Source organism: Pempheris klunzingeri, chromosome 2 (assembly GCF_042242105.1).
Source record: "Pempheris klunzingeri isolate RE-2024b chromosome 2, fPemKlu1.hap1, whole genome shotgun sequence".
Lineage (NCBI taxonomy): Eukaryota > Metazoa > Chordata > Actinopteri > Acropomatiformes > Pempheridae > Pempheris > Pempheris klunzingeri.
Genome location: NC_092013.1, coordinates 16,047,795 through 16,070,958, shown reverse-complemented (window position 1 = coordinate 16,070,958; position 23,164 = coordinate 16,047,795). Strand labels below are relative to the sequence as shown.

The 23,164-nt window shown below is 40.2% G+C and overlaps 3 protein-coding genes across 5 annotated transcripts; all 3 read left to right on the top strand.

The window, feature by feature from the left end:
• The first annotated feature begins 936 nt into the window (after positions 1–936).
• On the top strand, positions 937–5,549 carry LOC139218516 (bone morphogenetic protein receptor type-2-like). The gene is made up of 11 exons (XM_070850107.1): positions 937–973; positions 1,502–1,693; positions 1,931–2,089; positions 2,461–2,556; positions 3,084–3,187; positions 3,311–3,532; positions 4,262–4,376; positions 4,530–4,683; positions 4,829–4,986; positions 5,145–5,281; positions 5,433–5,549. The coding sequence occupies exons 1-11, from the start codon at positions 937–939 to the stop codon at positions 5,547–5,549; spliced, it is 1,491 nt and encodes a 496-aa protein (XP_070706208.1).
• Positions 5,550–6,550: 1,001 nt separating this feature from the next.
• prr13 (proline rich 13) lies at positions 6,551–9,833 on the top strand. Its single transcript, XM_070847658.1, has 4 exons — positions 6,551–6,647; positions 7,332–7,376; positions 7,462–7,910; positions 9,246–9,833. Exons 2-4 carry the CDS (start codon positions 7,361–7,363, stop codon positions 9,279–9,281), a joined length of 501 nt encoding a protein of 166 aa, XP_070703759.1. The 5' UTR covers positions 6,551–6,647; positions 7,332–7,360; the 3' UTR covers positions 9,282–9,833.
• A 487-nt stretch (positions 9,834–10,320) lies between these two features.
• Positions 10,321–21,211, top strand: LOC139209665 (poly(rC)-binding protein 2). 3 transcript variants are annotated; one of them, XM_070839478.1, is made up of 13 exons: positions 10,321–10,462; positions 11,933–12,055; positions 13,185–13,208; positions 13,315–13,347; positions 13,494–13,610; positions 13,713–13,844; positions 13,983–14,111; positions 14,551–14,625; positions 15,434–15,475; positions 16,691–16,763; positions 17,148–17,200; positions 17,487–17,656; positions 19,933–21,211. In XM_070839478.1, exons 2-13 carry the CDS (start codon positions 11,987–11,989, stop codon positions 19,967–19,969), a joined length of 954 nt encoding a protein of 317 aa, XP_070695579.1. In that variant the 5' UTR covers positions 10,321–10,462; positions 11,933–11,986; the 3' UTR covers positions 19,970–21,211. The 3 variants fall into 3 exon arrangements, with proteins under 3 accessions (XP_070695579.1, XP_070695572.1, XP_070695587.1); XM_070839471.1 differs by having other exon boundaries at positions 16,664–16,763; XM_070839486.1 differs by lacking the exon at positions 15,434–15,475 and having other exon boundaries at positions 16,664–16,763.
• Positions 21,212–23,164: the final 1,953 nt, after the last annotated feature.

Here is a 23,164-nt window from a genome sequence, read left to right as displayed (position 1 = left end):
CAGTCCTGCTCTACTAACAGTATGCTGGCTCTGTGCTCGGACAGCTGACCAGCTAAAGCTACCTCATAGCCTCTAAATTAATGTTAGCTTATGCTAATTTTATTAGTAGCTGCCTTGACCCAGCAAAGAGGATGACAGGCTGTCCTAACATTAGTGTGCAGCCATTAAAATCAAATTCATGATAGTAAACTCTGTTTTGCTTTTGTACCCCTAAAAAAGCTGGTACAGGGTTAATACACTCAGGTGACTCATTTCACACACTAGGATGTAAGATGTTTTTCGTGACATGACAGGAGAACAAATCAGACATCAGACTGTGGGATGAAATCCTGGTGCAGCCAACTTTACAGCATCTCTTAGTCATTTTCTGGATGAGTTATTGATGATCTGATCTACACCTGCTTGGACCTGTTGATCAATGTGACACAACTTACTTCCGTTTTCCATGATCACTGCTGGAGTGTCGCTACTCTCTCAGGCTCAGTTATCAGCTAAACTGACATATAGATATAATATATAAATATAAAAATAATTGTATTTAGCAAGACATCTTTATCTGGCACTATGCATTGGCCGAAAGAAAGAAACTCTCTGATTCGCCGAAAGAAAGGGGCTCTCTGATTGCAATCTATACAGTGTCTGTGTGAAGGGGAGATGGAGACCCATCTCTGCCAGATAAAGGATGTAAAGTACAGTAAAAAGTAAAAAGTACAAGTTAAAGTACAGTAATTTAGAAATTGACAACATGACTATGTTGATAAACCTTTCGTACTCCCACAGCCCAGACCGTATACCATCATATGGTGGGCCGTATGTGTTGTATATGCAGGTGTGTGGCAGTGGGAGTGATGCTGGGTACCGTGGGAAACTCCTCTCACATTCCAAGGGTTGATAAATACTCACTCCCTGCCTGGCCGGCCTGGGCTCAGAGTGACCATGATCCTGCAACAGTGGTGGCTGATTTTGGCTGCGGGTGAGTGCATTCGCTATTTAAAAAAGAAACACTCTCTCCTTTGAAGCTCTTAAGCTGCATGTGTATGTTTCTCTCTGTGTTTTGGTTTGTTTTCCATGTGAACCTTTGAATGATCAATGATCAATATAATGAGAATTTTTCATAACTCTCGTCAGTGCCAGTCCAGTGTACAAACCACATTAATCATGCAGGGATGCATTTCGACAATATTGTTAACCAGTAAGATAAACTGTGAGTGCAACAGCAGACAATAAGCTGAAGACTCTTACGGCAGTTCAATCAGGAGAGACTTAATTTAATTAAAGAATGATCAGCTTATTTAACTTGATGATAATGAACATAAACTAAAGACTATAAATGTTCTTTGGCAATCGACCGCATTGTGTCATCCCCCCTGTCCCACCACAACATAGTCAGTCTTCCTGATTGAACTTCCACCATGCTTCATTTTGCAAGCCTTGCTTTATACAAGAATAGTTTTAGCACAATTAAGCCACATCTACAGCAGCTGTTTGTCTTTTCTCGCAGAATGCATCTTTACATGTATCTCCAGCCAGTCTTTTCTTCCGAAGAGACGGTGTGCCTTCCAAGTGACTCCGGGGAACAACCAATACACAACTGGTGGCAATGTGACCGGGTCTGTGCAGCTCTGTGAGAACACCCAATGCTGTGTGGGCTATTATCTGCTCATCGATGGCCAGCCAGAGGTTGATATCCTCGGTATGAAACTGTGAAATTAAAATGTCTGGCTAGTCTACATGGTCTGGATTCTGTCCTTGTATGCAAGTGATTTAAAATCGAATCGAATCTTCCCAACCAACATCTGACTGATATTGGCTGAATTGCTGGAATGTATGTTATGCAGTTTGTTGTAGGCCTTAATATAAAATATGAATATGCTTAGTATGTTTCTCATGTTTTTTAATATTGTATTTCTATTGTGTTTTGCTGCTGCAGCTTGTGATAGGGTTGAGAAGTCTTGTCCGGATGCAACCTGCAAGGGACAAACACACTTCACAGGTCACTTCATTAAGTGCATGTGCCACACAGACCTCTGCAACAGCAAGCTCACCTGGACTCCAGAGTTGGATAAACTCACCCATTCTTATTCTGTAGGTATGATGATAATACGATTGCTAACCAATCATTGAACCCACATAGTGATAAGATCATTATATCAGAGTGAGGTGTTTGATTTTCATGTTATCCTTGTTTGAAAAGACCTTTTTTTTAACATCCATGCACCTCCACCCGCATTCCCTCCAGATAAATCACCCACGACTCCCCTTTAATTTTAAATGTGACACTTGGAAGATTACAGTGATTGTTCCAGATCAATTTCAGCAGTTAATATCATATGTTTCCTCTTTATTTAAATGTTATATTCACTTAGAAATGACACATTTAAATAATAAAATGGATTTGCCTTACTCGGAAGGGGTGATGTTCAACATGACATAATGAAACACTTTTTGTTCTCTTCTTAGATGAAATAGTGAAAACTGCTGTGATAACAGGAGCTTTGATACTGCTGTGCTTCATCATCATTGCTGCCACATGTAGAAGCCTCCATAAAGAGAAAAGTAAGGTCCTGTCAGCTTTCAACATCAATATAGGAATTTGAAAAAAATCTAATTTTTACTAGAATATGACCTATATTTTCAAATCCATGCCGTCTTTCTTCTTCCCATGCATTTGACTATCTACTTTAGTGGACAAGATTGAAAATGAAATTGAATTTTATTGCAGTTTGTCTCAACACCTGCTCTTGTTAGATTGATCAATAACTAGAATAAATCAAATATATTTACAATGACTTAACTATTGAAGTCTGCAGGAATTAAAAAAACGTAATAAAAAAGTTTCACATTTTCTAAACTTAGATTTCGTTCTCATGATGTCTTTGCTCGTCCTTGGAACTGTTTCATTTTCTCTGCGGACTGACCTTGGTGTTTATCTCTGCCGTAACACTCCCTTTTATCTCTGTCCTTTGTTACTCTGCAATAAGATTTCCTATTTTGTTTAAAGTAATAGTGACGTTATTGTAGAGTCAGATCGCCATCAAGGACGGTGTGTTGATAACAATACATGTCTTCTTTTAATGTTTTAGATGAGAATCCACCCCTCCTTGATGATTACAGTGTCTCACCACTATGTTCCTGCCAAACAACAAAAACCTCTAAGATTGACATTGCTAACATTGAACTACAGCAGGTGATGTAAAATGGATTTATACTGTGTGCTCAGCAGTGTGCAAAATATTATCAGATACATAAAATCAGGTAATGTATCTTGCCATGTACTGTTATTTCACCTCTATCTTCATACCTTTTCCAGATTGTGGGCCATGGACATTTTGCAACTGTTTGGCAGGGTGAATACCAGGGATCTGTGGTGGCTGTGAAAGTTTTCTCTGCAGGCTGGAAACATAAATTTACTGCAGAGAAGGAGGTTTATGAGCTACCACTGATGAAGCATGCTGGGATTGTCCAATTCCTGGGCACCGGCAGGAAACCAGATGAAAACAGTTGGCTCATTGTCCTGCAATTTGCTGAATATGTGAGTATCAAACAGTTATTAAGAGTAAATGACTTGACCCTGAGAGATCAAAACTTTTTCAAGGAAAAGGGAAGAAGTAGAAGTTGAAGAAATAGTCAGAGTAGGCAAAGACAGGGCATAATAATTTGACTCTGGAGTGGGAAGAGACCAAAAGCAGAGCTAAAAGAGAGAATATTGGACTTGATGATGCATGATTATGTTGCTGCTCTGTATCAGTTTGATGTGTTAATAAGAAAATCTTTGCTAGCAATCATTATCAGTCTAAAAGGTGATGATACGGTATATGTTGTGTTCACAACTTGGTTACCCCTCCCCCAAGTAGCCAAAAAAACCCAGTTATTGCTGATTTAATATAAAAATTGAAATACAGTTTAATTTATAGCGTTGGAAAATTTTACTCTGAAAATCATCTACCTGAAATTAAGTTGTTTGAATTCCCCTCCTTTTGAAATGTTAGTTTGAAGTTGTATTATTTCATAAACATGATATTAAGTAATGGATTTTATTTACGGAAAATTTAAATGTGTGACATTCAAAAAACTATTTTCATGTTTGTCATCTTCAGGTCTAAATTTTAAGACATTAAATATGCTCCAATTTCACTGGTGAAGTTCAGACACCAAAACTGAATTTCAAATAGTATATCTGATGCCCGAGTGGCCAAACACTTCAAACTCTTTAATGTTCACATTCTTGGACAAAAAATAACTGGTGTCCCTTTGATTTCAGGGTTCTCTCCACTCCTTTCTGAGTAAACACACCACCAACTGGATGATGTCACTGAAATTGTGCCAGTCTTTATCGCAGGGACTTTCCTATCTCCACTCTGACCTTCACAGACATGGTATTGGCCTGAGCACTACTGTGAACAAGTGTGTGTGTGTGTGTCCAAGTTATTGCCTACATATGTATGAAGCATGCCTGTGGTCCACTGCAGTAAATTGTCCAAGCGCATCAAAATCTATTCATGTCACAAATGTGTGTCTTCTCTTTGTAGATGTGCATAAACCTCCTGTGGCCCACAGAAACTTAAGCAGCTCCAGTGTCCTTGTGAGAGCAGATGGTACCTGCGCCCTGTGTGATTTTGGGTGCTCCACCATCCTGCGCTCTTGTTCGGGACATCGTCGCTTGCAGAGCCACACAGCAAACGTGGAGGTGAGAGTAAATCATAAAGAAAATGAACTACAATAGTCTGCTTTTGTGGTCGTTAAAATGTCTCCTAGAATAAATGAAAACATGCAGAGTGACAACATCTGATAGTTCAAAACAACCAATTAACATTTCTGTTCATGTGCGGGGTCGTGCTCAGCTGAGCACGCTGTGCTACATGTCCCCGGAGATCCTGGAGGGCTCTGTAAACCACAGCAGCACCTGTGGTTTCATGCAGGGGGACATCTATGCTTTGGGACTGCTGCTGTGGGAGATCTGGATGCGCTGCTCTGATTTATTTGAAGGTAAACTTCCATGATCAGATAGATACACATACATAGATACATATATATGTACCGGTAGATATTAGATGTTTGTGTCAATGTGCACTGCTTCAATCCACTTTATCTATGTCGTGGTAATAAATGGTAGTTAAGATTCATACAAATGTCTCCATCTGCAGGTGGTATTGTGCCACAGCATCTGTTGCCTTATGAATCTGAGCTGGGAGATAACATGACACTGGAGAACCTCATCCTGCACGTGTTTCACATGGACAAAAGACCCTCCATACCTGAACAATGGAAACGGCTACCACAGGTATTCTTACATCAGGTGCTTCTTACTTAAACACACAGTCTTTGTACTGGCTAGGTAGTAATGAAAATATAAGTACCGGATAGCTAATAAAAATATTGATGATAGAGAACTGAGTTTGTCTATGTGTTGACTACATTTTCGCACCTTTCAGGGATCTGCACTGCAGGAGCTCCTGACAGATTGTTGGGACTACGACGCCGAAGCCCGACTGACTGTTCAGTGTGTTGTGGACAGATTAGTCTCTCTACAGCCTTTTGACTCTCCATAACTTGTCTTTTTTTTTTTTTTAGTTTAGTTAGACATGCTTCACTCACTCTCTTTCTATTACATACAATTATTGTTTTTGAGAAAAGTTATCCCTTCCCTCTCAGCAATAGGCGTGTTGGTTTGCATTGTTTGTCTAATTGTATGTAACTGTGATATATGATTTTGGTGTTGTATTTAAATAATAATTCTTAAAAAAAAAAGATGCAAGGTTCTACTAGTCTAACTACTAGAAAACATTTTGACATGTCACAGTAGAAAAAGTACACATGGAAATCAAGGATGACTGAATTCCATTTAGCTGCCCTGATTTCCTGGCATTGTGCATGCTGGCTTGCCGTCACACTGTCGTGGCTTACCAGGACGCTTGAATAAAACAGAGCCATTGTTAATGTTCCCTGCTGTGACAAGTCAAAATGTGTGTCAGCTGAGAAAAAGTCCTTCACCTGTGACCGTGGAACTAGCATGTCTAAATTGAATGCAGCCATCATTACTGTTATTAAATGCAGCTGTGCTTTTGCTATTACGGCTTGTCAAAACGTCTGTGAGTATTTCAAATACCAATGCAACATTTTTAAACACTTACAGTAGTTGTTAAAAAAAAAAGTAGCACATTTAATTGCTTTGGTTATAAAAGTGACCTACAGCAAGCTTATTTTGGTCAATGCATTAAAGCCCCAGAGAGGCAGTGTTACATGCCTAGCTACTCACACAATGTTTGATCCATGATGTAATGGATTTATGTGTGAGTATGAATCATAGTAAATTCATGGCAGGGGTGTGTGTGTTTGTTTGTGTGTGTATGAGTCATGGCCAACCCCCACCCCTCCGGCACCTCTCATTAAAACATCACTCACAATGGCTGGATGTAAACATCATCTGTTCCACTGTCATCATCTATTGTGCCAGAGAAACACGTAGATCAACTTTTCAGCCCAGGCTTGCTGGACTGATGCCGCTGCATAAATGATGGGCGTGCCCTTTAACGATGGGCGTGGCTTCCTGGTGCATGTTTGCTGCCTCCGTGCAGCTCAATGCGGAAGACGACGCGGGGAGCTCAGAGGTCCTGACGAACCTAATCGACCCGAGGCAAGTTTTTAAGGTAAACCCATGACATCCAGCTATTGACGAAACTGTGATTGTAAGTGCTGCGTGTGGGACAAAACATCCAGAAGTTACAGCAATCAGATGAATCAGAAATGATCTTCTATTAGTGGTTTCCGTCACATCTAACATGTGAGGAAGAGTTATATGGAGAAAGTGTGGCGGATTTATGCAATGAGTCTGCAAATAACTAAATAATGTTGGAAAGAGGCGTATTGACTTGGTTTTGTAGTGGTAGTTGCTTTAGGTGTACTTAACAGACTGGCAAGTTAAGTCACCTAATAAAATCCCAAATTAGAGCCAATCTAAACTCATTGCATAATACAAAAGTTGTGACACCGTGTTAGGTATTCAAAGAATGTGTTTGACAAACAGAGTGGTGGTCAATACATTGTCTGTACAGTAGTGCGGAAAACTATTAGTCCTGTATTATCCTAAGTTGAATGTCTTTGTGTGTCATCTTTTTGTTGGACGAAACAAGTAATTGAGCCTTTTGTTATGCAGCATACACAGCAGATACATAACAGACCGATACAGAAGATATAGGGGGAAAAGTCTGATTGAATCAAAATCCACATTATGCATTCTATGATAAGATACACCCATAATGAAAGTTGAATATTACATGTTATTCTTGCTTAATAAAATAATCATTGTCTTTACTTTCTCACTGTTTCATTAGGATTTTGTGAGAGATCAAGAAACCTAGCCATGTGGCCAAATCAAGGTGAGATAGCTTACATAACCAGCATATAATTTCCTCGTTTTAGACCTGTTTTCAAGAATAAGGAGTACATGTGTGTCTTCATCAGGTCCGCCCCCTCCAGTGGGCCCGTCTAACCCTGCATACCCTCCTGGCTACAATCCTGCATATCCTCCTGTACCTCCACCAGGAGCCTTCCCCCAGCCTCCAAATCCAGCGTACCCTGGCCAATACCCAGCTGGTGTGACCCCAGCCATGGTACCAAACGCACCTCCGGGGGTGATGCCTTATGGAGCTCCAGGACCTCATCCTTATCCAATGGCTCCAGGAGGGTATCCAGCAGTCCCTCCTGCAGGCATTCACCCTGGTCCATACCCACACTCTCCAAAAGGGGGTCACCACAAAGGTCATCATCATGGCGGGCTAAAGCCCATGGGTGGGGCGTTAGCCGGAGGATTGGCGGGAATGGGAATGGGATTGGTTGGACATAAATCCCACAAAAAGATGAAGAAAAAGATGAAGAAAGCGCATAAGCATGGGCACCACAAACATGGCAAGGTAAGATTGGGTTTAAAGACACACCATGTAAATGTTGTTTCAAATGGCCCCTTGAGCAGGTGAAGTATTACTGATAACACTAGATAAAAAGATGAAACTTGAACCTGTCTACGCCCCTCACACCCCCAGGCCCCAACTTAATTTCAGTACAAATCCACACCTTCACCAAGCTGTATAAACACAGCCTTCACTTGATGAGTGCAAAGTGCGGTACAGCAACAGACACGGCTCTGTGGAGAATCTACATAGTTTTAGCTCCACTTGAAGAGGGACACAGATTATTATAAGTTAATTATGTTGCCTTGGAACATCAAAACAAGCAATAAGCAGTCACTAGATTGTTGTATTACACTAGATTGTAAATAGTATGTATGGAAAGTATGGTAAAAATGTATTTTCTGCACTATGTGTGGTAAATATAGTGCTGCAACCACAGTTTATTTTTGAATCAGTTTACTGTTTGGTGTATAAGATATTAAAAAACAGTGAAAAATGTCCACCACAGGTTCCCAAGGCGACATCTTCAAAAATGCTTTTTGTCTACAGTAGCATTTTAGTAATTGATTCATAATTATTCAGCCAGTTCGTCATGCTGACTTTGATCAGTGTACCACAAAAAAACCTCACATCAGTGGCAAAATGCATCACTGTGATTTTCTGGCTCTGGGTATTGGAGATGAGATGTTAGATCTGCTTTACAGCTAGACTGGCGTAAAATCGTTGAATGTGGTTGAGCCTGAACAGTGTCAGTTCTCTGGGTGGAAGTGGCCCTCTCACCCCTTTCAAGCACTTACTTCCATCTCTTCAAAGAAAAACCTAAAGCACTCAAACAGTAACACTCTGAACACAGTTAGCTCTTGCTCCCATCGGGTTTATATGCACTTATTTCAGGCTGGTTTGGACAAAAGTATCAGATCCTACATCCAATTTTATCCTCGTGGAAAAGTTTATTTTATGGCCCAGAAAAAAATACAGTATATTAAGCTTAATACAGAGGAAAAATAAAACAGATATGCAGAACCTCAACACCATTTGATCTTCTCAGAAGATTGTTGACAAAATGAAACAGAAAATCCATGATCCTTTACAATGCATGATTTGTAGTAACTGGGTCTCGGAAATAGCCAGATGATAAAAACATTTCTTCCACTTCATATGACCCTGGTGTGAATAAAGGGAGGTCACTCCCAACATTTCACCTCATGTCAGTCATGTAAATTTTGGATTTGTAAAATGCATCTGAAATTATATTAAAGGCGTTGTTCATGTTGTAAAAGTAGTGTGTTTTAAATGCATTAAATTATGAAACGATAATTGAGTTCCTTTTCCCCACAGTCCTCCAGCAGCAGCAGTAGCAGCAGCAGTGACTGAGGGCAGCGGTTCAAGATGAGGCTTTCACAGAAACCATCACTTTAACAGGATCCCTAGAAAAATGTGGCATTTTACCATATCTTGCATCAGCTAAAATACTAAAAATGCATGCTTAAGCGGTTGCTGTGAACATCTACACAGCATTTGGTTGTAGTGGCATTCCAGCATGTCTAAAACGTCTTTTTTTTTTTTTTAATTACTTCTATTGCATATGGTTTCTGTACAATATAAGAAATACATACACTAATGTACATACATACTTACGTAATTTGAAGAGGGGCTGCAGCAATGTGCAGACTTTCGTATTTCACAACTTTGTTTTCGTTGTTTGATTTCTAACATTGTGATTTAGTAATACTACATTTTCCCTCTCTTGAGGGAGAGATGACAGACACGAGTGTCTTCATTAAGGGCTACTGATGTTTTTTTCCTGATTTTATGTTCACTGCTGTACATGACTACAAAACAACGTTATCCTGCATTGCTTTGTATCTGCACTAATTGTAATTATATGTAAAGGGCCTTCTGTTAATCTTGCACAATAAACATATGTAAATGAAAAGTGCACGTTTGGTCCCCAAGAAGGTAAATAACAGGTTATAAACTGAGCTGCAGTACACTTTACGCCCACTAGTGGTCTTATAAATAAGTCTTTTATTGAAGTTTGTAAATATGAACCTATTGGAAAATTACACCATGTATATGCATCAGTGCATATATAATAATCATTGCTTAGATGTCTGTAAAACACGTGGGGCAGTGAGTGGTTTCCAACAATAGATCCTTCCTTTTCAGGCGTTTTAAACCAATCCAACAATATTTCTATTGTGCGCAACAACTCTTATTTTTTTTTTTTTTTAAAGTTATATCCTTAATTTAAGCCGCCACAGTGCAGCGTCATCTAACAAAAGTGCTGCTGTAACTTTTTATTAAAGATGTGATTGTGCGGGTCTTGGGGTCACTCTCAGGATGGGGGCTTGGGCTTGGGTGAGAGGGGAAAGTTCAGAGGTTATAATTGTGTTGTCTTTGTGTAAAGGAGTGGAGCTCGATCTCACATCACTCTTCCCTCTTCCCCGAGTCCTTTCTAAACTCTCCCCCGGGTTTCTACCCTCCCGAACCTCTCCCCTTCTACCCTTACAACCCCAACCCTCCCCCCGATCACTTACCAGCACACGAATCAGGTGAGTTTTATTTCCACGTCTGGTGTTTTCACATTTTTTTGTTATGATCAGAAGTAGCTGAAAGAAATCGCGCCCAGCAGCTAGCGGTCTCAGCATGCTAACAGGCCGCGTGATGATGAGCACGCAGTCTCGGCGCTGAAACACTTAGCTAGCTAGCTCGAGCTAGCCACACGGGGAAGTTTGGCTTTTAATGCCGCTCTAAACGCTGCTGTCTGCTGTTTAGCGCTTGTATCTAATCGTAAGAGGGCTTAACAACCGTGCCACAAAGGCTACCGATATTTGGCCAGCTATTATTAACGCGGAGTAATTAAGCAAACTCGCTAGCTTTGCTAAGTAGCGCACGCATGCTTCATTCATTTCCCAACAACCAAATTGCTAAACGGCTAACAGACTTACAACAAGCGTTAATAGTTAAATGGACTTACTTTAAACTAAACAACACAAGCGAAGTAAGCAATTTAACACCTGCCTTTCATAGCAAACACACTTGTGGGTGTGTTTTACGTAATGTAGGTCAAAGTGTGGTAACTAGGGAGTAATAGTGCGCACATTTGTTGGTAAACTTGATTCACGGCTAATGATGAAGTCATCGTTAGCACACAGACACACACGTACAGTCAGATGTTTTTCACTTAGCATGGCGATGAATTCAGTGCTCGTTTACTTGTCTGAAGTCCGATAACTTGGGTCGGAGCAGCATTCAGACGTCTGCAAACGTATGCACCCCACTGGTAGCATGTAGTTGATACAGTAAAAGTGGGCTTAGCCATTTTGGGAGATTCATCGCAGTACGCATCTGATTTCAGAGGCATGGACGCTAACATGAGCTAGGACACAGATTTAGCGTTTTCTTTCTCAACTGGTTCAGTTTTATTTCCGAAGGGGAATCATGTCTTATGGAAAACCAGCTGTAAACATCACACATTTGCTACGTGACACATTTAGCCAAAAATGCCTTGTGTGATTTTTTTTTTTTTTTAAAGAATGTTTTGCTTTTACAAATAACTGTAATTGTGTTGTGTATTTGCTAATAAGAGAATTGCTTAGCCAACTTTGTGTAATCCTGACATTTAAGTCTGTGTGTGTATATATAATAACATTATAAATGTATGCAGCAGGAGTGTGCAGAGGGCAGAAGTTTCTCTAATGGAAAAAGGCAGAATCTGTAATTACTATGAATTATGACGTCTCAAGTAGATCAGCTAATTGTAGTCAATGTGGGGCTATGTACTATTATCTTGTCATGGGTGGGAATGTGGCTGTGATGATATGTTAAAGGCAGATATGTCATACTTACCACTTTGTTCATAATGTAAAAGACCACAGAGAGCCTGTCACACTGTCCTCACTCTACATCTGTCTTGTGTTTATGTCTTTTCTTTTGTTTTTTTAGGATTTGCTCTTCAGTCCTGTCACATGATCAGCCCTGGTATATAATTACTTGTCTGCTTTGTTTTTATGATCCTTTAGATCCATCTCAGTGACCAAAGACCCCAGCTCTGTACGAACAGCTAGGTTGCAGTTATGGACTCCGGTGTGATTGAAGGAGGCCTCAATGTCACCCTTACTATCAGGCTGCTCATGCATGGCAAGGTGAGGTCACTCATCAGCTGCTCCTGTCGGCAGTGCATTAGTCTATGATATACTGTTTATGAAAATTAAAGTTCCTCGGGGATGTGGCCAGGGCTGGGACTTCGATGTGATGAGTAAGGCTGCTGGCTCGGTGATGAGATTGTGAATCTCAAGCACCAAGTTATTTCAGTATTCGTCCATTTTATCGAGAGCAGAGTAATGCTCCTCAAATCAGCAGTTAAGTCTTTTTATACTTATTAAATTATGGAGATGTGTTCCTCCCCTGCATTCCTCTCTGAATGATCACAAAGCAGCTTCAAAGATGAAATGATGTTACAAACAGCTGCTTCAACACCACACAATTGGTGAAGTATACAAGCAGAAAGCATGACACTGCATTGGCCGTTGTCACTAATCCATCTGGCCTTCATGGTAGCAGCATAGCCACACACTTGTTGCATGTTGAGCCCTAAAGTGGCCTGGTGTTATTGTGGTTTCATATGCTGAGATGCCATGTAGCAAGAAGCTGCCGCTCAAGCAAATCTGACTCTGACACGTCGGCTTACCCTGTGGACATATCAAACTGTGCCATATCCAAAAAACAATCCTCCAAAAGCTCCTCTCTGCTCGTAGCATCCTAAAACAGGCCCCAGCACTAGTGAGGCACTAGCAACTAGCAGCCTTCAGATACTGTGTGCTTGACTGCGTCCTGGGTCTCATCGCGGTGAACAGCACCATCTTGAGCCTATGTGGGATTAGACTGAAACAAAAACTGCCTGTGATAGAGAGCTGGGGAATTTATGGATTTTGCTGTTGTGAATATTTTCCCCAGTTTAAAGGCCACCAGTTGAACCATTTGAAATGAACTTTGGCCTGTTTTGATTAGCGCCAGATCAAAGGAAGCATTCATAATTGTTATAATGGATTGCATCTAGTGATCATAACCACTGAGGAATTTCTGAAGGAGGTGGTGCACTTACAGTAACTACTTTTCTTCTTCTACAAGTGTAGTTTTTTCTTTACTGATAAACTGGGCAAGCTGTAGTTACAGAGGCCAGATGTGTCCAACTGTGTGGTAGTAAGAAAATTATGTATAAGGTGCATAAAGATGATTTAATTGGTCTAATGAATCTCTCTCTTCCCATTTTAGGAAGTTGGAAGTATTATTGGAAAGGTAAGATTAGCTTAACTGAAATTTTGATTGTCTATTATTATTATTTGAAGATTTCTCTGTGTGAAGTGTTCATGAGTCTGACATTGATGTGATTTTCTGCTAATAGAAAGGTGAATCTGTGAAGAAGATGAGAGAAGAGGTGAGGTCTTTTCTTATTTCTTTACTCACGACAGGATGAAACGTTTCAAGTCTTAACAGACAACAATTGGTCGATTTTTACATATGTCTGGGAAGCCTTCCAAATTGTTTTTTCTTTCAATTAATTGCTTTTTTATTCGTCTGTAGAGCGGGGCTCGCATAAACATCTCTGAGGGCAATTGTCCTGAGAGGATCATTACTTTGGCAGGTCCAACCACCGCCATCTTTAAAGCATTCTCCATGATCATTGAGAAGCTGGAAGAGGTACGTCTCAGTTTATACCGACAGATTGATTTGCAGGTCACTGCTGACCTGAATCAGGCCAAACACAAACTAGATTAACCTTCGTTTCCATCTTTTATCCAGGACATCAGCAGCTCAATGACAAACAGCACAGCTACCAGCAAGCCCCCGGTGACCCTGCGCATTGTGGTTCCTGCAAGCCAGTGTGGCTCCCTAATTGGGAAAGGTGGCTGCAAAATCAAGGAAATTCGAGAGGTACTCATAGAGAATTCCAAGTATCCCTTCAGCATTAGCTGACTGTTCACCTTTCTACATGTGTAATTTAGTTAATCAAACACTGAGACACAGCTGGTTTTAATTCTTATCTCATTTTACTCCATCTGTTTGTGCCAGTCAACTGGTGCTCAGGTACAAGTGGCAGGAGACATGCTCCCCAACTCCACAGAGCGAGCCATCACCATCGCTGGAACCCCCCAGTCGATAATTGAGTGTGTAAAGCAGATCTGTGTGGTCATGCTTGAGGTAAGTGGGCTCATGAAAGCATTGACGCAAATGAAGTGCCAGCTGTTGACCTGTAAATTAATGATGTGAAATAGTGTGATCTCTGGGCCTTTGGCTGCTGTGTGCTGGGTTTGCACCAGCTGTGTGTCAAGCCGAGCCACAGTATTACAGCTTCAGTGTTTTTTAGAGTTATGTGAAAAATCTCTATGGGGCCATACACATGATATTATACTGAAGGTGCTTTAAAAGATAAACTCAAAGAATTGTGGTTGGGATTAGTGCAAAGAAGAAAAAAAAAAAAAACACTAAATTGAGACGTCCCTCTACTTTTTTAATTATTGTACTTTCACGTTTCAGTTATTGCTAGCACGAGCAGTTGTGTACTACATTCACGATTTAAAAACACAAGTCTAACTTTGCTGTTATATGATAACATACACCTGCTTTGTCTCCCGTACAGTCTCCACCTAAGGGGGTCACTATCCCCTACCGACCCAAGCCTTCAGGATCCCCCGTCATCTTTGCAGGCGGACAGGTACATACGACACTTCAGAGGAACACGGGATCCCACCGTATTCATGATACTTTGGGTGGGATCCCACGTGAGGGTGTTTATTGCTTCATTTTGGCTCATATCAGTCTGGGAATGCTTATTTGTGAGGAATATTATATGTTTGGAAATCCTGATTTGTGCTGAAAGGCTGTGAATAAACACAATGCACTTAATGTTACAGTTTTGATACCCGTGCATGGGCGAGACCGTTGTGGTGAAGGGTGAACAAAACAGTTGTAACCAGAATGCCATATGCTAATGATTTGAACAGCTTTAGTAGTTTGATGACCATAAGGCATTTGCCCTCAAGGCAGTTTTAGAGGGCCTCCTCACCGTTTCCTCTCAATTAGTTTTATTGTTTCAAGCATTAGCTCTCAGAAGTGTGGTTTCATATTTCCCACTATTGTTGATCTGAACAAAAATGCTTTCTGGTGCTTGTTGGCCTAACATTACAAGGTCTTTTATCTCACTAAATACCTTTTTTTTTTTTTTTTTTTTTTTTTATTTAAAAAAAACCAAACAAACTATATTCTTTGGAAAGAAAATCTCTCCTTCTGGATTTCCTCAATTCTACCATAATGTATCTAAAGATTTCTCTTTTCCCAGAAATGTGGAGACTTTGGACAAGACATACGTGTTGATATTCCTAAATGATATTAGTTCAGAAGAGGCTTCGATGTGGCCTACAGGAGAAATTTACATATTAGGAGAGATGTAGCTGAAGAAGTAACCTGACCAAAATCAAAGTCAGCTGTGAGGCCTATGAAAGCTTTGTTTTCATTTGTTTCAGGCATATGCCGTACAAGGACAGCACGCGATTCCACAGCCAGATGTAAGTGCAGTAGACATTTTTACATGACCCCCCACCACCACACCACCTCCACTCCCACCTATAATTACCACTCCCCTCTTCCAAAATGTGCAACCCCCACCCACGCGTCTAATTTTATTTTTGACGTACAATTACCCATTTTGTGACCATTTGGAGAGCAGCACTATTAGTACTTCATGTTTGTGTAGCCCCTCAGTCGACTGGCCGTCAGTTTTTAATTAAACTGACATTTGTTGTTTGTGTTTGTCCAGACTCTCCACTGTTCCATGAATAATAATCTGTTCCTGCTGCTCAGTCTTTTCTGTGTTTCCTTTTTTTTTTCCTGTCTTGTTTTACATCCCTCGTTCATTAGTCTGTCCCAGATAAACATGTTCTTTTTCCCCCCTTCATTAACCCTTCATCATTACTTTGTGCTCTGCCTACTTGTCTCTCAACTCAATTAATCTTTCTCTCTCTTCTTTTCATGAGCTTTAGATGTTCCATTGGATGCATTGCATTGGATATGATAGATTGAGTAATTATTAGTTCTACCTGCCACTGAACATTGGCAACAGAGCAAGGAAGTACCAGTCAGATAAAAAGTAAAACACGGCAACATGTATACAGTTAAAATTGTCTAATTTTTTTAGGGCCCTTGGAGCAGTGTGATTGCATTTATGTAATTAGTTTTCCAATGCTTGTGGCAGTTTGCTTATTACAACTAGAAACTGTTAATAAGTGACACAGAAACGTGTTATCTCCTCCTTTATATCTTCCCTCCCAGCTAAAGTGGTGATAACTGGCACACTGTGATGTTAAGTTGAGATTATCTCAGTTCATGTTTGGGTCTCGTAGTGGCGATGGTTAGGAAATCAGCTGCATATTGAGCGCTCCCTCCCTTGAGAATTGTGACTGAAGACTACAAGAAAGCAATACCAAGAGATGCAGCCTGCACTTTGGAGGAATACCTTTGGGGTACCCCACATAGACAAGTCATTAAACACACCGACTGTCAGACACAAACGTAGAGCTTTGTGAAACGACACGAGATCTACACACAACAGTATTGAGTGACGTGTGCAATCTTTTTCTGGGAGGTTCTTTGTGCAGCTGTCTGTACTGACTGTGATGTTTTTGTTCTGTTTTCCCCTCTTCCTGTGTTTTCCATTTCCTCCATTTCTCTCCCTGCCTTCTCTCTCACTCTCACAGTCTTCCTCTGCTGCTATCTCTCCACAGCTCACCAAGCTTCACCAGCTGGCTATGCAGCAGAGCCCCTTCCCCATCGCACCAAGCAACCAGGGATTCACTGGTATGCAGCACGACAGCGTCAATGGGCTTTCGGCACATTGTCAGTCACCTCGTCAGCCTCAAAAGTCAGAATGTGTTGGACACGAGCACAAAATCGTACAAAAATTTTTGAAGGAAACTCAGATTTGACCAAGAAAGAGCTTGGTGGTGGTAACATTTCATAAACAGCATGTGTCAAATCCATATCTAGGACTTAAAAATCCATCTCCAACTCCCCTGTGGGAATTTGGGACTTTTCGAGGCTCATTAACCTCAATAGCTTCTGAATTAGTCACTAATCACAACATTTGATGTTCTGTCACCCTATTTCATATTCTTTGTAGGTTGATTTGCACATTTCAACATTATTTAATCATTGTTGGTGATCCTGTTCTTTGTTTTTCAGGGATAGATGCTTCTGCTCAAACCAGTTCCCATGAGATGACCATTCCAAATGATGTAAGTGCTTCAAAAATGTTTATTACTGTTAAACAGGAACATTTTTACATCTTCAACTCATCAAACTAAAAAAAAACAAACTGCATCTTAATGTTAACCATGTTGTTTGACTGGGATTAAACACACACAAAAAGTAAAAAATAGTGCATGACTTTTCATGTATAAAATGCTTTAATAAATACAGCTTGTTAGTTCCAAGTTGCAGACTTCACTTGAGGCATGTGTTCATTGTGTTACCTGATGAAGCATTCCTGTCTTATAACCTGGCTGCTCCTCTCCACAACAGCTTATTGGGTGCATCATCGGCCGCCAGGGAGCCAAGATCAACGAGATCAGGCAAATGTCGGGCGCCCAGATCAAGATTGCAAATCCAGTGGATGGATCGACTGACCGCCAGGTCACCATCACAGGCACACCTGCCAGCATCAGTCTGGCGGAGTACCTCATCAATGCCAGGTGAGATAATCAATTCATGTACTACGTCAGCTCCCAACAGGTGATTTGTTCTGTCACACACTTATATTTAGTGTCACTTTTTGGCAAATGATTTGTCCGTGTCAGTTCAGCCTGATCAAACTGTAGTCTGTAAATGTTCAAGAACAAACTCGAGTTACATGGGCCCACCTGATGACTCCTGACGTCACAATACTACAGTAATCCATAAAATAGTTTATGTTCCTGATACCATAACTAGCCCACCTGCTGCACCGACATCTCTAGTGTGGATTTGTGTTCAATTTTAAATTATGTGGTTAATGATCTTTTTGGTTACGGACACTTTGGTGTTGCTTTCGTGTTGCTAGCTCTCTGTCAGTCTGCACTTGGTTTTTCCTTATTCTACCCTTTACTGATGCATCACCAGAGATGTGATTGTTTTTGACCCTCTTTTCTGTTTTTCTTTTTTTTTTTAAAAAAACATTTATTTATTTGGATCTACACATTCGTTTCTAATGAAGCTTTTTGTCTTGTGTTTTGATCACATCCCTGAGTGATTTTCCCCCACACACCCCTCCTATCCTCAGCCTCCTCCCCGCCCCATTGCTCACCAGCCTGCCCTGTGACCCATCCCGACTGTGTTGTCCCTCTCTCCTTGTCTCTCTTTCTACAGTGTAGAGTCCTCTAAACCTCCTCCCTCCTCCTCCTCCTTGAACCCTGAACAGACCAGCCTGTGCCCTCCCTCCACCTCTACTACTACTACTACTACCACTACTACTACTACTACTACCACCACCTCCTCTGCTGCTACCTCCTCCTTCTCTTCCTCCTCCTCCTCCTCTTCCTCCTGTGTGGTGCCCCCCTCAGCCTCCATCCCTCTGTCCTTGTTGGCTCCAGGGCCGCCTCCTCCCTCCTCTTCCTCCTCCTCTTCCTCCTCCACTGACTCCCTGCTCCCCAGCTCTCCTGCCTGTGTGTCAAGTCTCCTCAGTCTCAAGCCCCTCCCTCTCCTGGCCCTCCATGTTGTCAGCGGGGCCAGTAACCCCGCTCACCCAATGCCCACTGAGCCCAAAATCGCCCCAGAGCTGAGCTCCAAGTCTAAAAGGCGAAGGCTCTCCCCTTACTAACGAAGGAAACATAAGTCATCTACTACTAAAGTACTGACAATGCTGTTTTGTTGTCTGTACCTGCACTTGCTTTTGTATCTGGCTGTGCCATGCCACGCTTACTACAGAAAACAAATGCACACAAACAAGTGTTACACAGCCAGATGGTTGCTGCCATATTTATAAAATAGAAACCTGTAGCTTGATTTGGCCTGTCTCTTAAAGAAATGACATGTTGAGTGCATTATATTTTTAAATGACTTTGAACTTGGCATGGACAGTGAATCATTTCACTGGTTTACTGAAGCATTTCTCTCTTTTGTGTAAGCTCTGCTCAGGTAGCGGCTCTCTTTAAGATGTCACATTGTATTTATGGGAATAGTTTTCTTGCAGTGAATTTTAAGTGACTATTGTTAGCAGTCATAAGATTATGGAGATTATGTGTATCATGATGATTTTTTATTTATTTTTGCTTATGTAAGAAACGGTTGTTATTTCAATCCCAAGTAAATCTGCCCTCAGGTATCAAACACACCAAACCGCCCTTTATTTAGATCATTTTGTTTTATCAAAATTCCCAAACCATCCACTGAGTTTAGCCTCATTTTTAAAGGAATGGTTTTACATTTTGGGAAATGCTGCTTTGCTTCCTTGTTGAGGTTTGGATGAGAAGATTAATATCACTGTCTGTACAATAAATGCATAGGTAGAGCCAATAGTCAGTTTAGGTTAGGTTAACACAAAGACAGAACACTGGGAGGAGCAGCTTGCCTGGATGTGTCCAAAGGTAACAGCGTCAGACTACAAGCACCTCTAAAGGTCAGCAATTGTTGAGGCCAGTGACTTCCTGGACTGTTCACTAATTAACTGGCAACCTGAGTGTAACAACAAGACGTCAGGATGTTAGCGATTCTTTATGCTAAGCTAAGATAACCGACTGCTACGTATCTTCTCCTCTAATTAATACAAATAAGCGCGTTTCCCAAGATGTTTTTTGAACACAGCTCTGATGCCAAACAAATGAGTATCGGTTTGAGTTTGAGAATAGTTATCATTGATGGTAAGAGTGGCTAAACTGGACGAATGAATAATAACTTAATGTACAGTAAATTACATTTATCGTGTCTGTCTGATTGCATGCCTTATTCTCTCTCCCTCCCTGGTCTCCGGGTGTCTCTCTGTCTGTTTCTCCAGGCTTTCCTCCGAGGCCACAGGACTGACAGCCAACTGATAAGACACTGCATCTGCACTAAATCTCACTTTTATGTCATCGGCTACCATAAAGCAGTCAATGCAACTATCCAACTTAAGAGTTTATATATTATACCACCTCTTCCTCATTTGAAATCATGTCATCCGCCTCCCATTTGATCCGCTGAGTTCATTATTTATTTTCTTTGTTTTGGTTTTAGTCAAAAGAAACAAACAATTAGGTTTTTAATTCCCTTTTTGACTCGAGTTGGAGGTTTTAATGATTTGTTATTAGACTTTTTCTTTTTCTTTTTTTGTTGACTGATCCCTTGGCTCTCTTCCATTTTTCTTTCTTTGCCATCACAGAGGAGTAGAGTTGGAAAAACTCTGAATAGGAATATAGATTTAGTTCTGTACAGTCAGTTTTTTTCTTTAAAAAGGAAAAGACAAAAAAGGAAAAATAAAAAAAAATATCAAAAATAACAATAGAGTGACTGTTTTATTCTGTGTTTATATACACACCACCCCTTTTTCCTCTCCCAGTTCTTCAAGTCGGTCTGTCCATTTTATGTCCATACTCACTTGCTTTAATTATACACCTGCATTCTCCCCCTTTGTCACCTTTTCAATTGAAGTGCTTGTATCATGGATTACACTCGTGTCACTGAGAATACGTAGCTGTACATGCACTGTCACAGATTATATTTGGTTATGACGACAAATGTTCTAACTCTCACAATTGAATTTACCCAGATAATTTAAAATGTGTATTACTACGCGTGTCACTTTTCGCCCCTCTACATGTCATTCCTGTTTTTCCCCTCTCCTGGTCCTGAGAATATGTGTTGATATTTTGCTGGGATGGGAGGTTTTGGGGGTCTGGGCTTGGCTCTAAGAATTGAAAGCAGAGGGTTCTCCTCGCTTTTTTTGTAAAGACTGATATATACTAAAAAAAAAAAAAATGTTGGAATATTTGTTTTAAATGGAGGAAATATTTTTTTTTAACTACCAAAGGGGGAATAACTCCTGGACACTTACTGATCTGTCTATGAAATGTGATGAGGCGGAGAACTGAGATCACTGAAGCTCTGGAACTAGACAACAAAAGGGTTGTGAGTTAACACTAGTTTCCTGCTCTTTGCTTTGCTCAAGTCAGAATTTATTTTATTTTTTATTTGCAGGAAAGAAAAACTTTTGTGCACGTTTTTGAGACTGTAGACCTGGGTGCCACAACATTGTTTAAAAAATACAGAAATAAAGATGTGAAATGCTCAAACCACAACTTGTCTTGAATTTTGTCTTTTTGTCCTTCTGGAGTAAACCGAACACACAAAGCTGAGATTTCACAGGTTTGATTTTTATTTTAAAATGTTTCTTAAATATATTTATTGTACAGTTACAATAATGCAGTATAAAAAGCAAACGTTTCAGTTCATACTGGGTTGTTTCTATCGGCATCTTGGGCAACACAAGTACCTCCACAATCGAGACACTAGAGGGCAGTAGGTTTGCTTTTTGGCAACATTTTATCCTGCAGCAGGATATCTAGCTTTAAATCTTGGGGGTACACTGGGTTTTAAATGCTCCACAAATTTAACGTTTAAAATAGAACAGCAGATATTAAAAGAAGCTGCCATTTCTAGCTTATTGAGTGGGACCTGGTCAGTCATAAATAAATGGAACAGGATGTAATGTGCTGTTGTACTGTCAGATTAAACCATGCACATGCACAAAGGCTTGTCAAGGGACACAAGAACATCAAAACCAGAGTTTTATGCTTGATGCTGTCTGTTATGAAGGAGCCCTTGCACATTTAGTGAAAAGTGACTGTATGTTGGCTAAAATTTCAGCTGGTGAGGACAATGTCAGAGTGACCTTTCTGTAAACCAATGAAACCATATTGTGGGCTTGTAGAATTTCATCATCTAAATTAAGATTCTATGCTGGGAAGGCAAAAAGTAAATGTGGACAAACCACAATATCACAGGCCTCGTTTTTAGGTGTCGACTGATTCTATGTGCGTAAAAACTGCTAATTTGAGGTCGAGCACTTTTTCCTGATATTGAATAAACAATCTGCCTCAGATAATCCTGTGATCTACTTTGTAATTAATCTACTAATCTAATACTAGGAACAAAAGGTTGTGAGCCACATTTTTAAATTTCCTGAAATTATCTAATCTCTGATCTGTTTTCTGTCTGGTACACAAGTTTGTTACAACTGAGCGACAGCAGAAATTCATGAACATCATCATGTTTTGCTGTTAATCTGAGATCTATGTCGGTGTTTTGCGTCCCATCCACGTGCCTTCAGTCATTAAACTTGAGTCTTTAAATGTCTGCCAGAAAACTTGCAGTCTTCCTTTTGTTGAATTTTATCTCCATGGATTGGTTTAATATTTCCTTTTGATCTGGGTCAACAGTTACCAATAGGCTATCCATACTTTTCCACAAGCATGCTTTTCTGATGCTATATACAGCCCCAGATGCATAAAGGGACTTTCAAAATTGTATTGCATTTTAATACAGTAAACGCTGCAATACTAGTAAAAAAAAAAAGAAAAAAAAAAAAAGCCTGTCTGGCCTGAGTGAACTATATAACTTGTACATACTGTATCAGAGCAGACATATTGCTTTTTCTTTGCTCACATGTTCCTCTTTTATCTGTGTTTCGATGCTCGGACATGAACAGCAGCTACAGTACATTCTACAACCATAAGCTTTCTGAGGTTCAAATAGATCAACGCCACCTAATTAGAAACATCAGCACCTTTAAATTATACAATCTCACATTTTAAAAATTTGTTCATTTTACAACATCACATATTTACACTGATATTAAAATGCAGGAGTAGAAAGTGGAAACATAACCCATGACACAAATATAAATAAAAAAAAATGTAAACAACACAAATGAAAAATGTAAACATTGTTTTTTCAAGAATATCAATGAATTCACTGTAAAATAACAATAAATTAGTGAGTGCATAATGATTTTTAAGAGGAAACGCAATATGACACAATGATCATGAGGGAATCAATACATTTCATTAATTAAGTGCAAGCAGCAACATCAGTGGCTGGTCCAGTAATGTTGACAACAGAAACATTAAAATATAACAGAAGCCCTGATCGGATTTTATAATCATTTTCTCGTATGACACAATGTTAAATAACATGACACATTTTTATGACGGAGAGAAAAATACAAATTGACATGGAATATGACAAGAGAC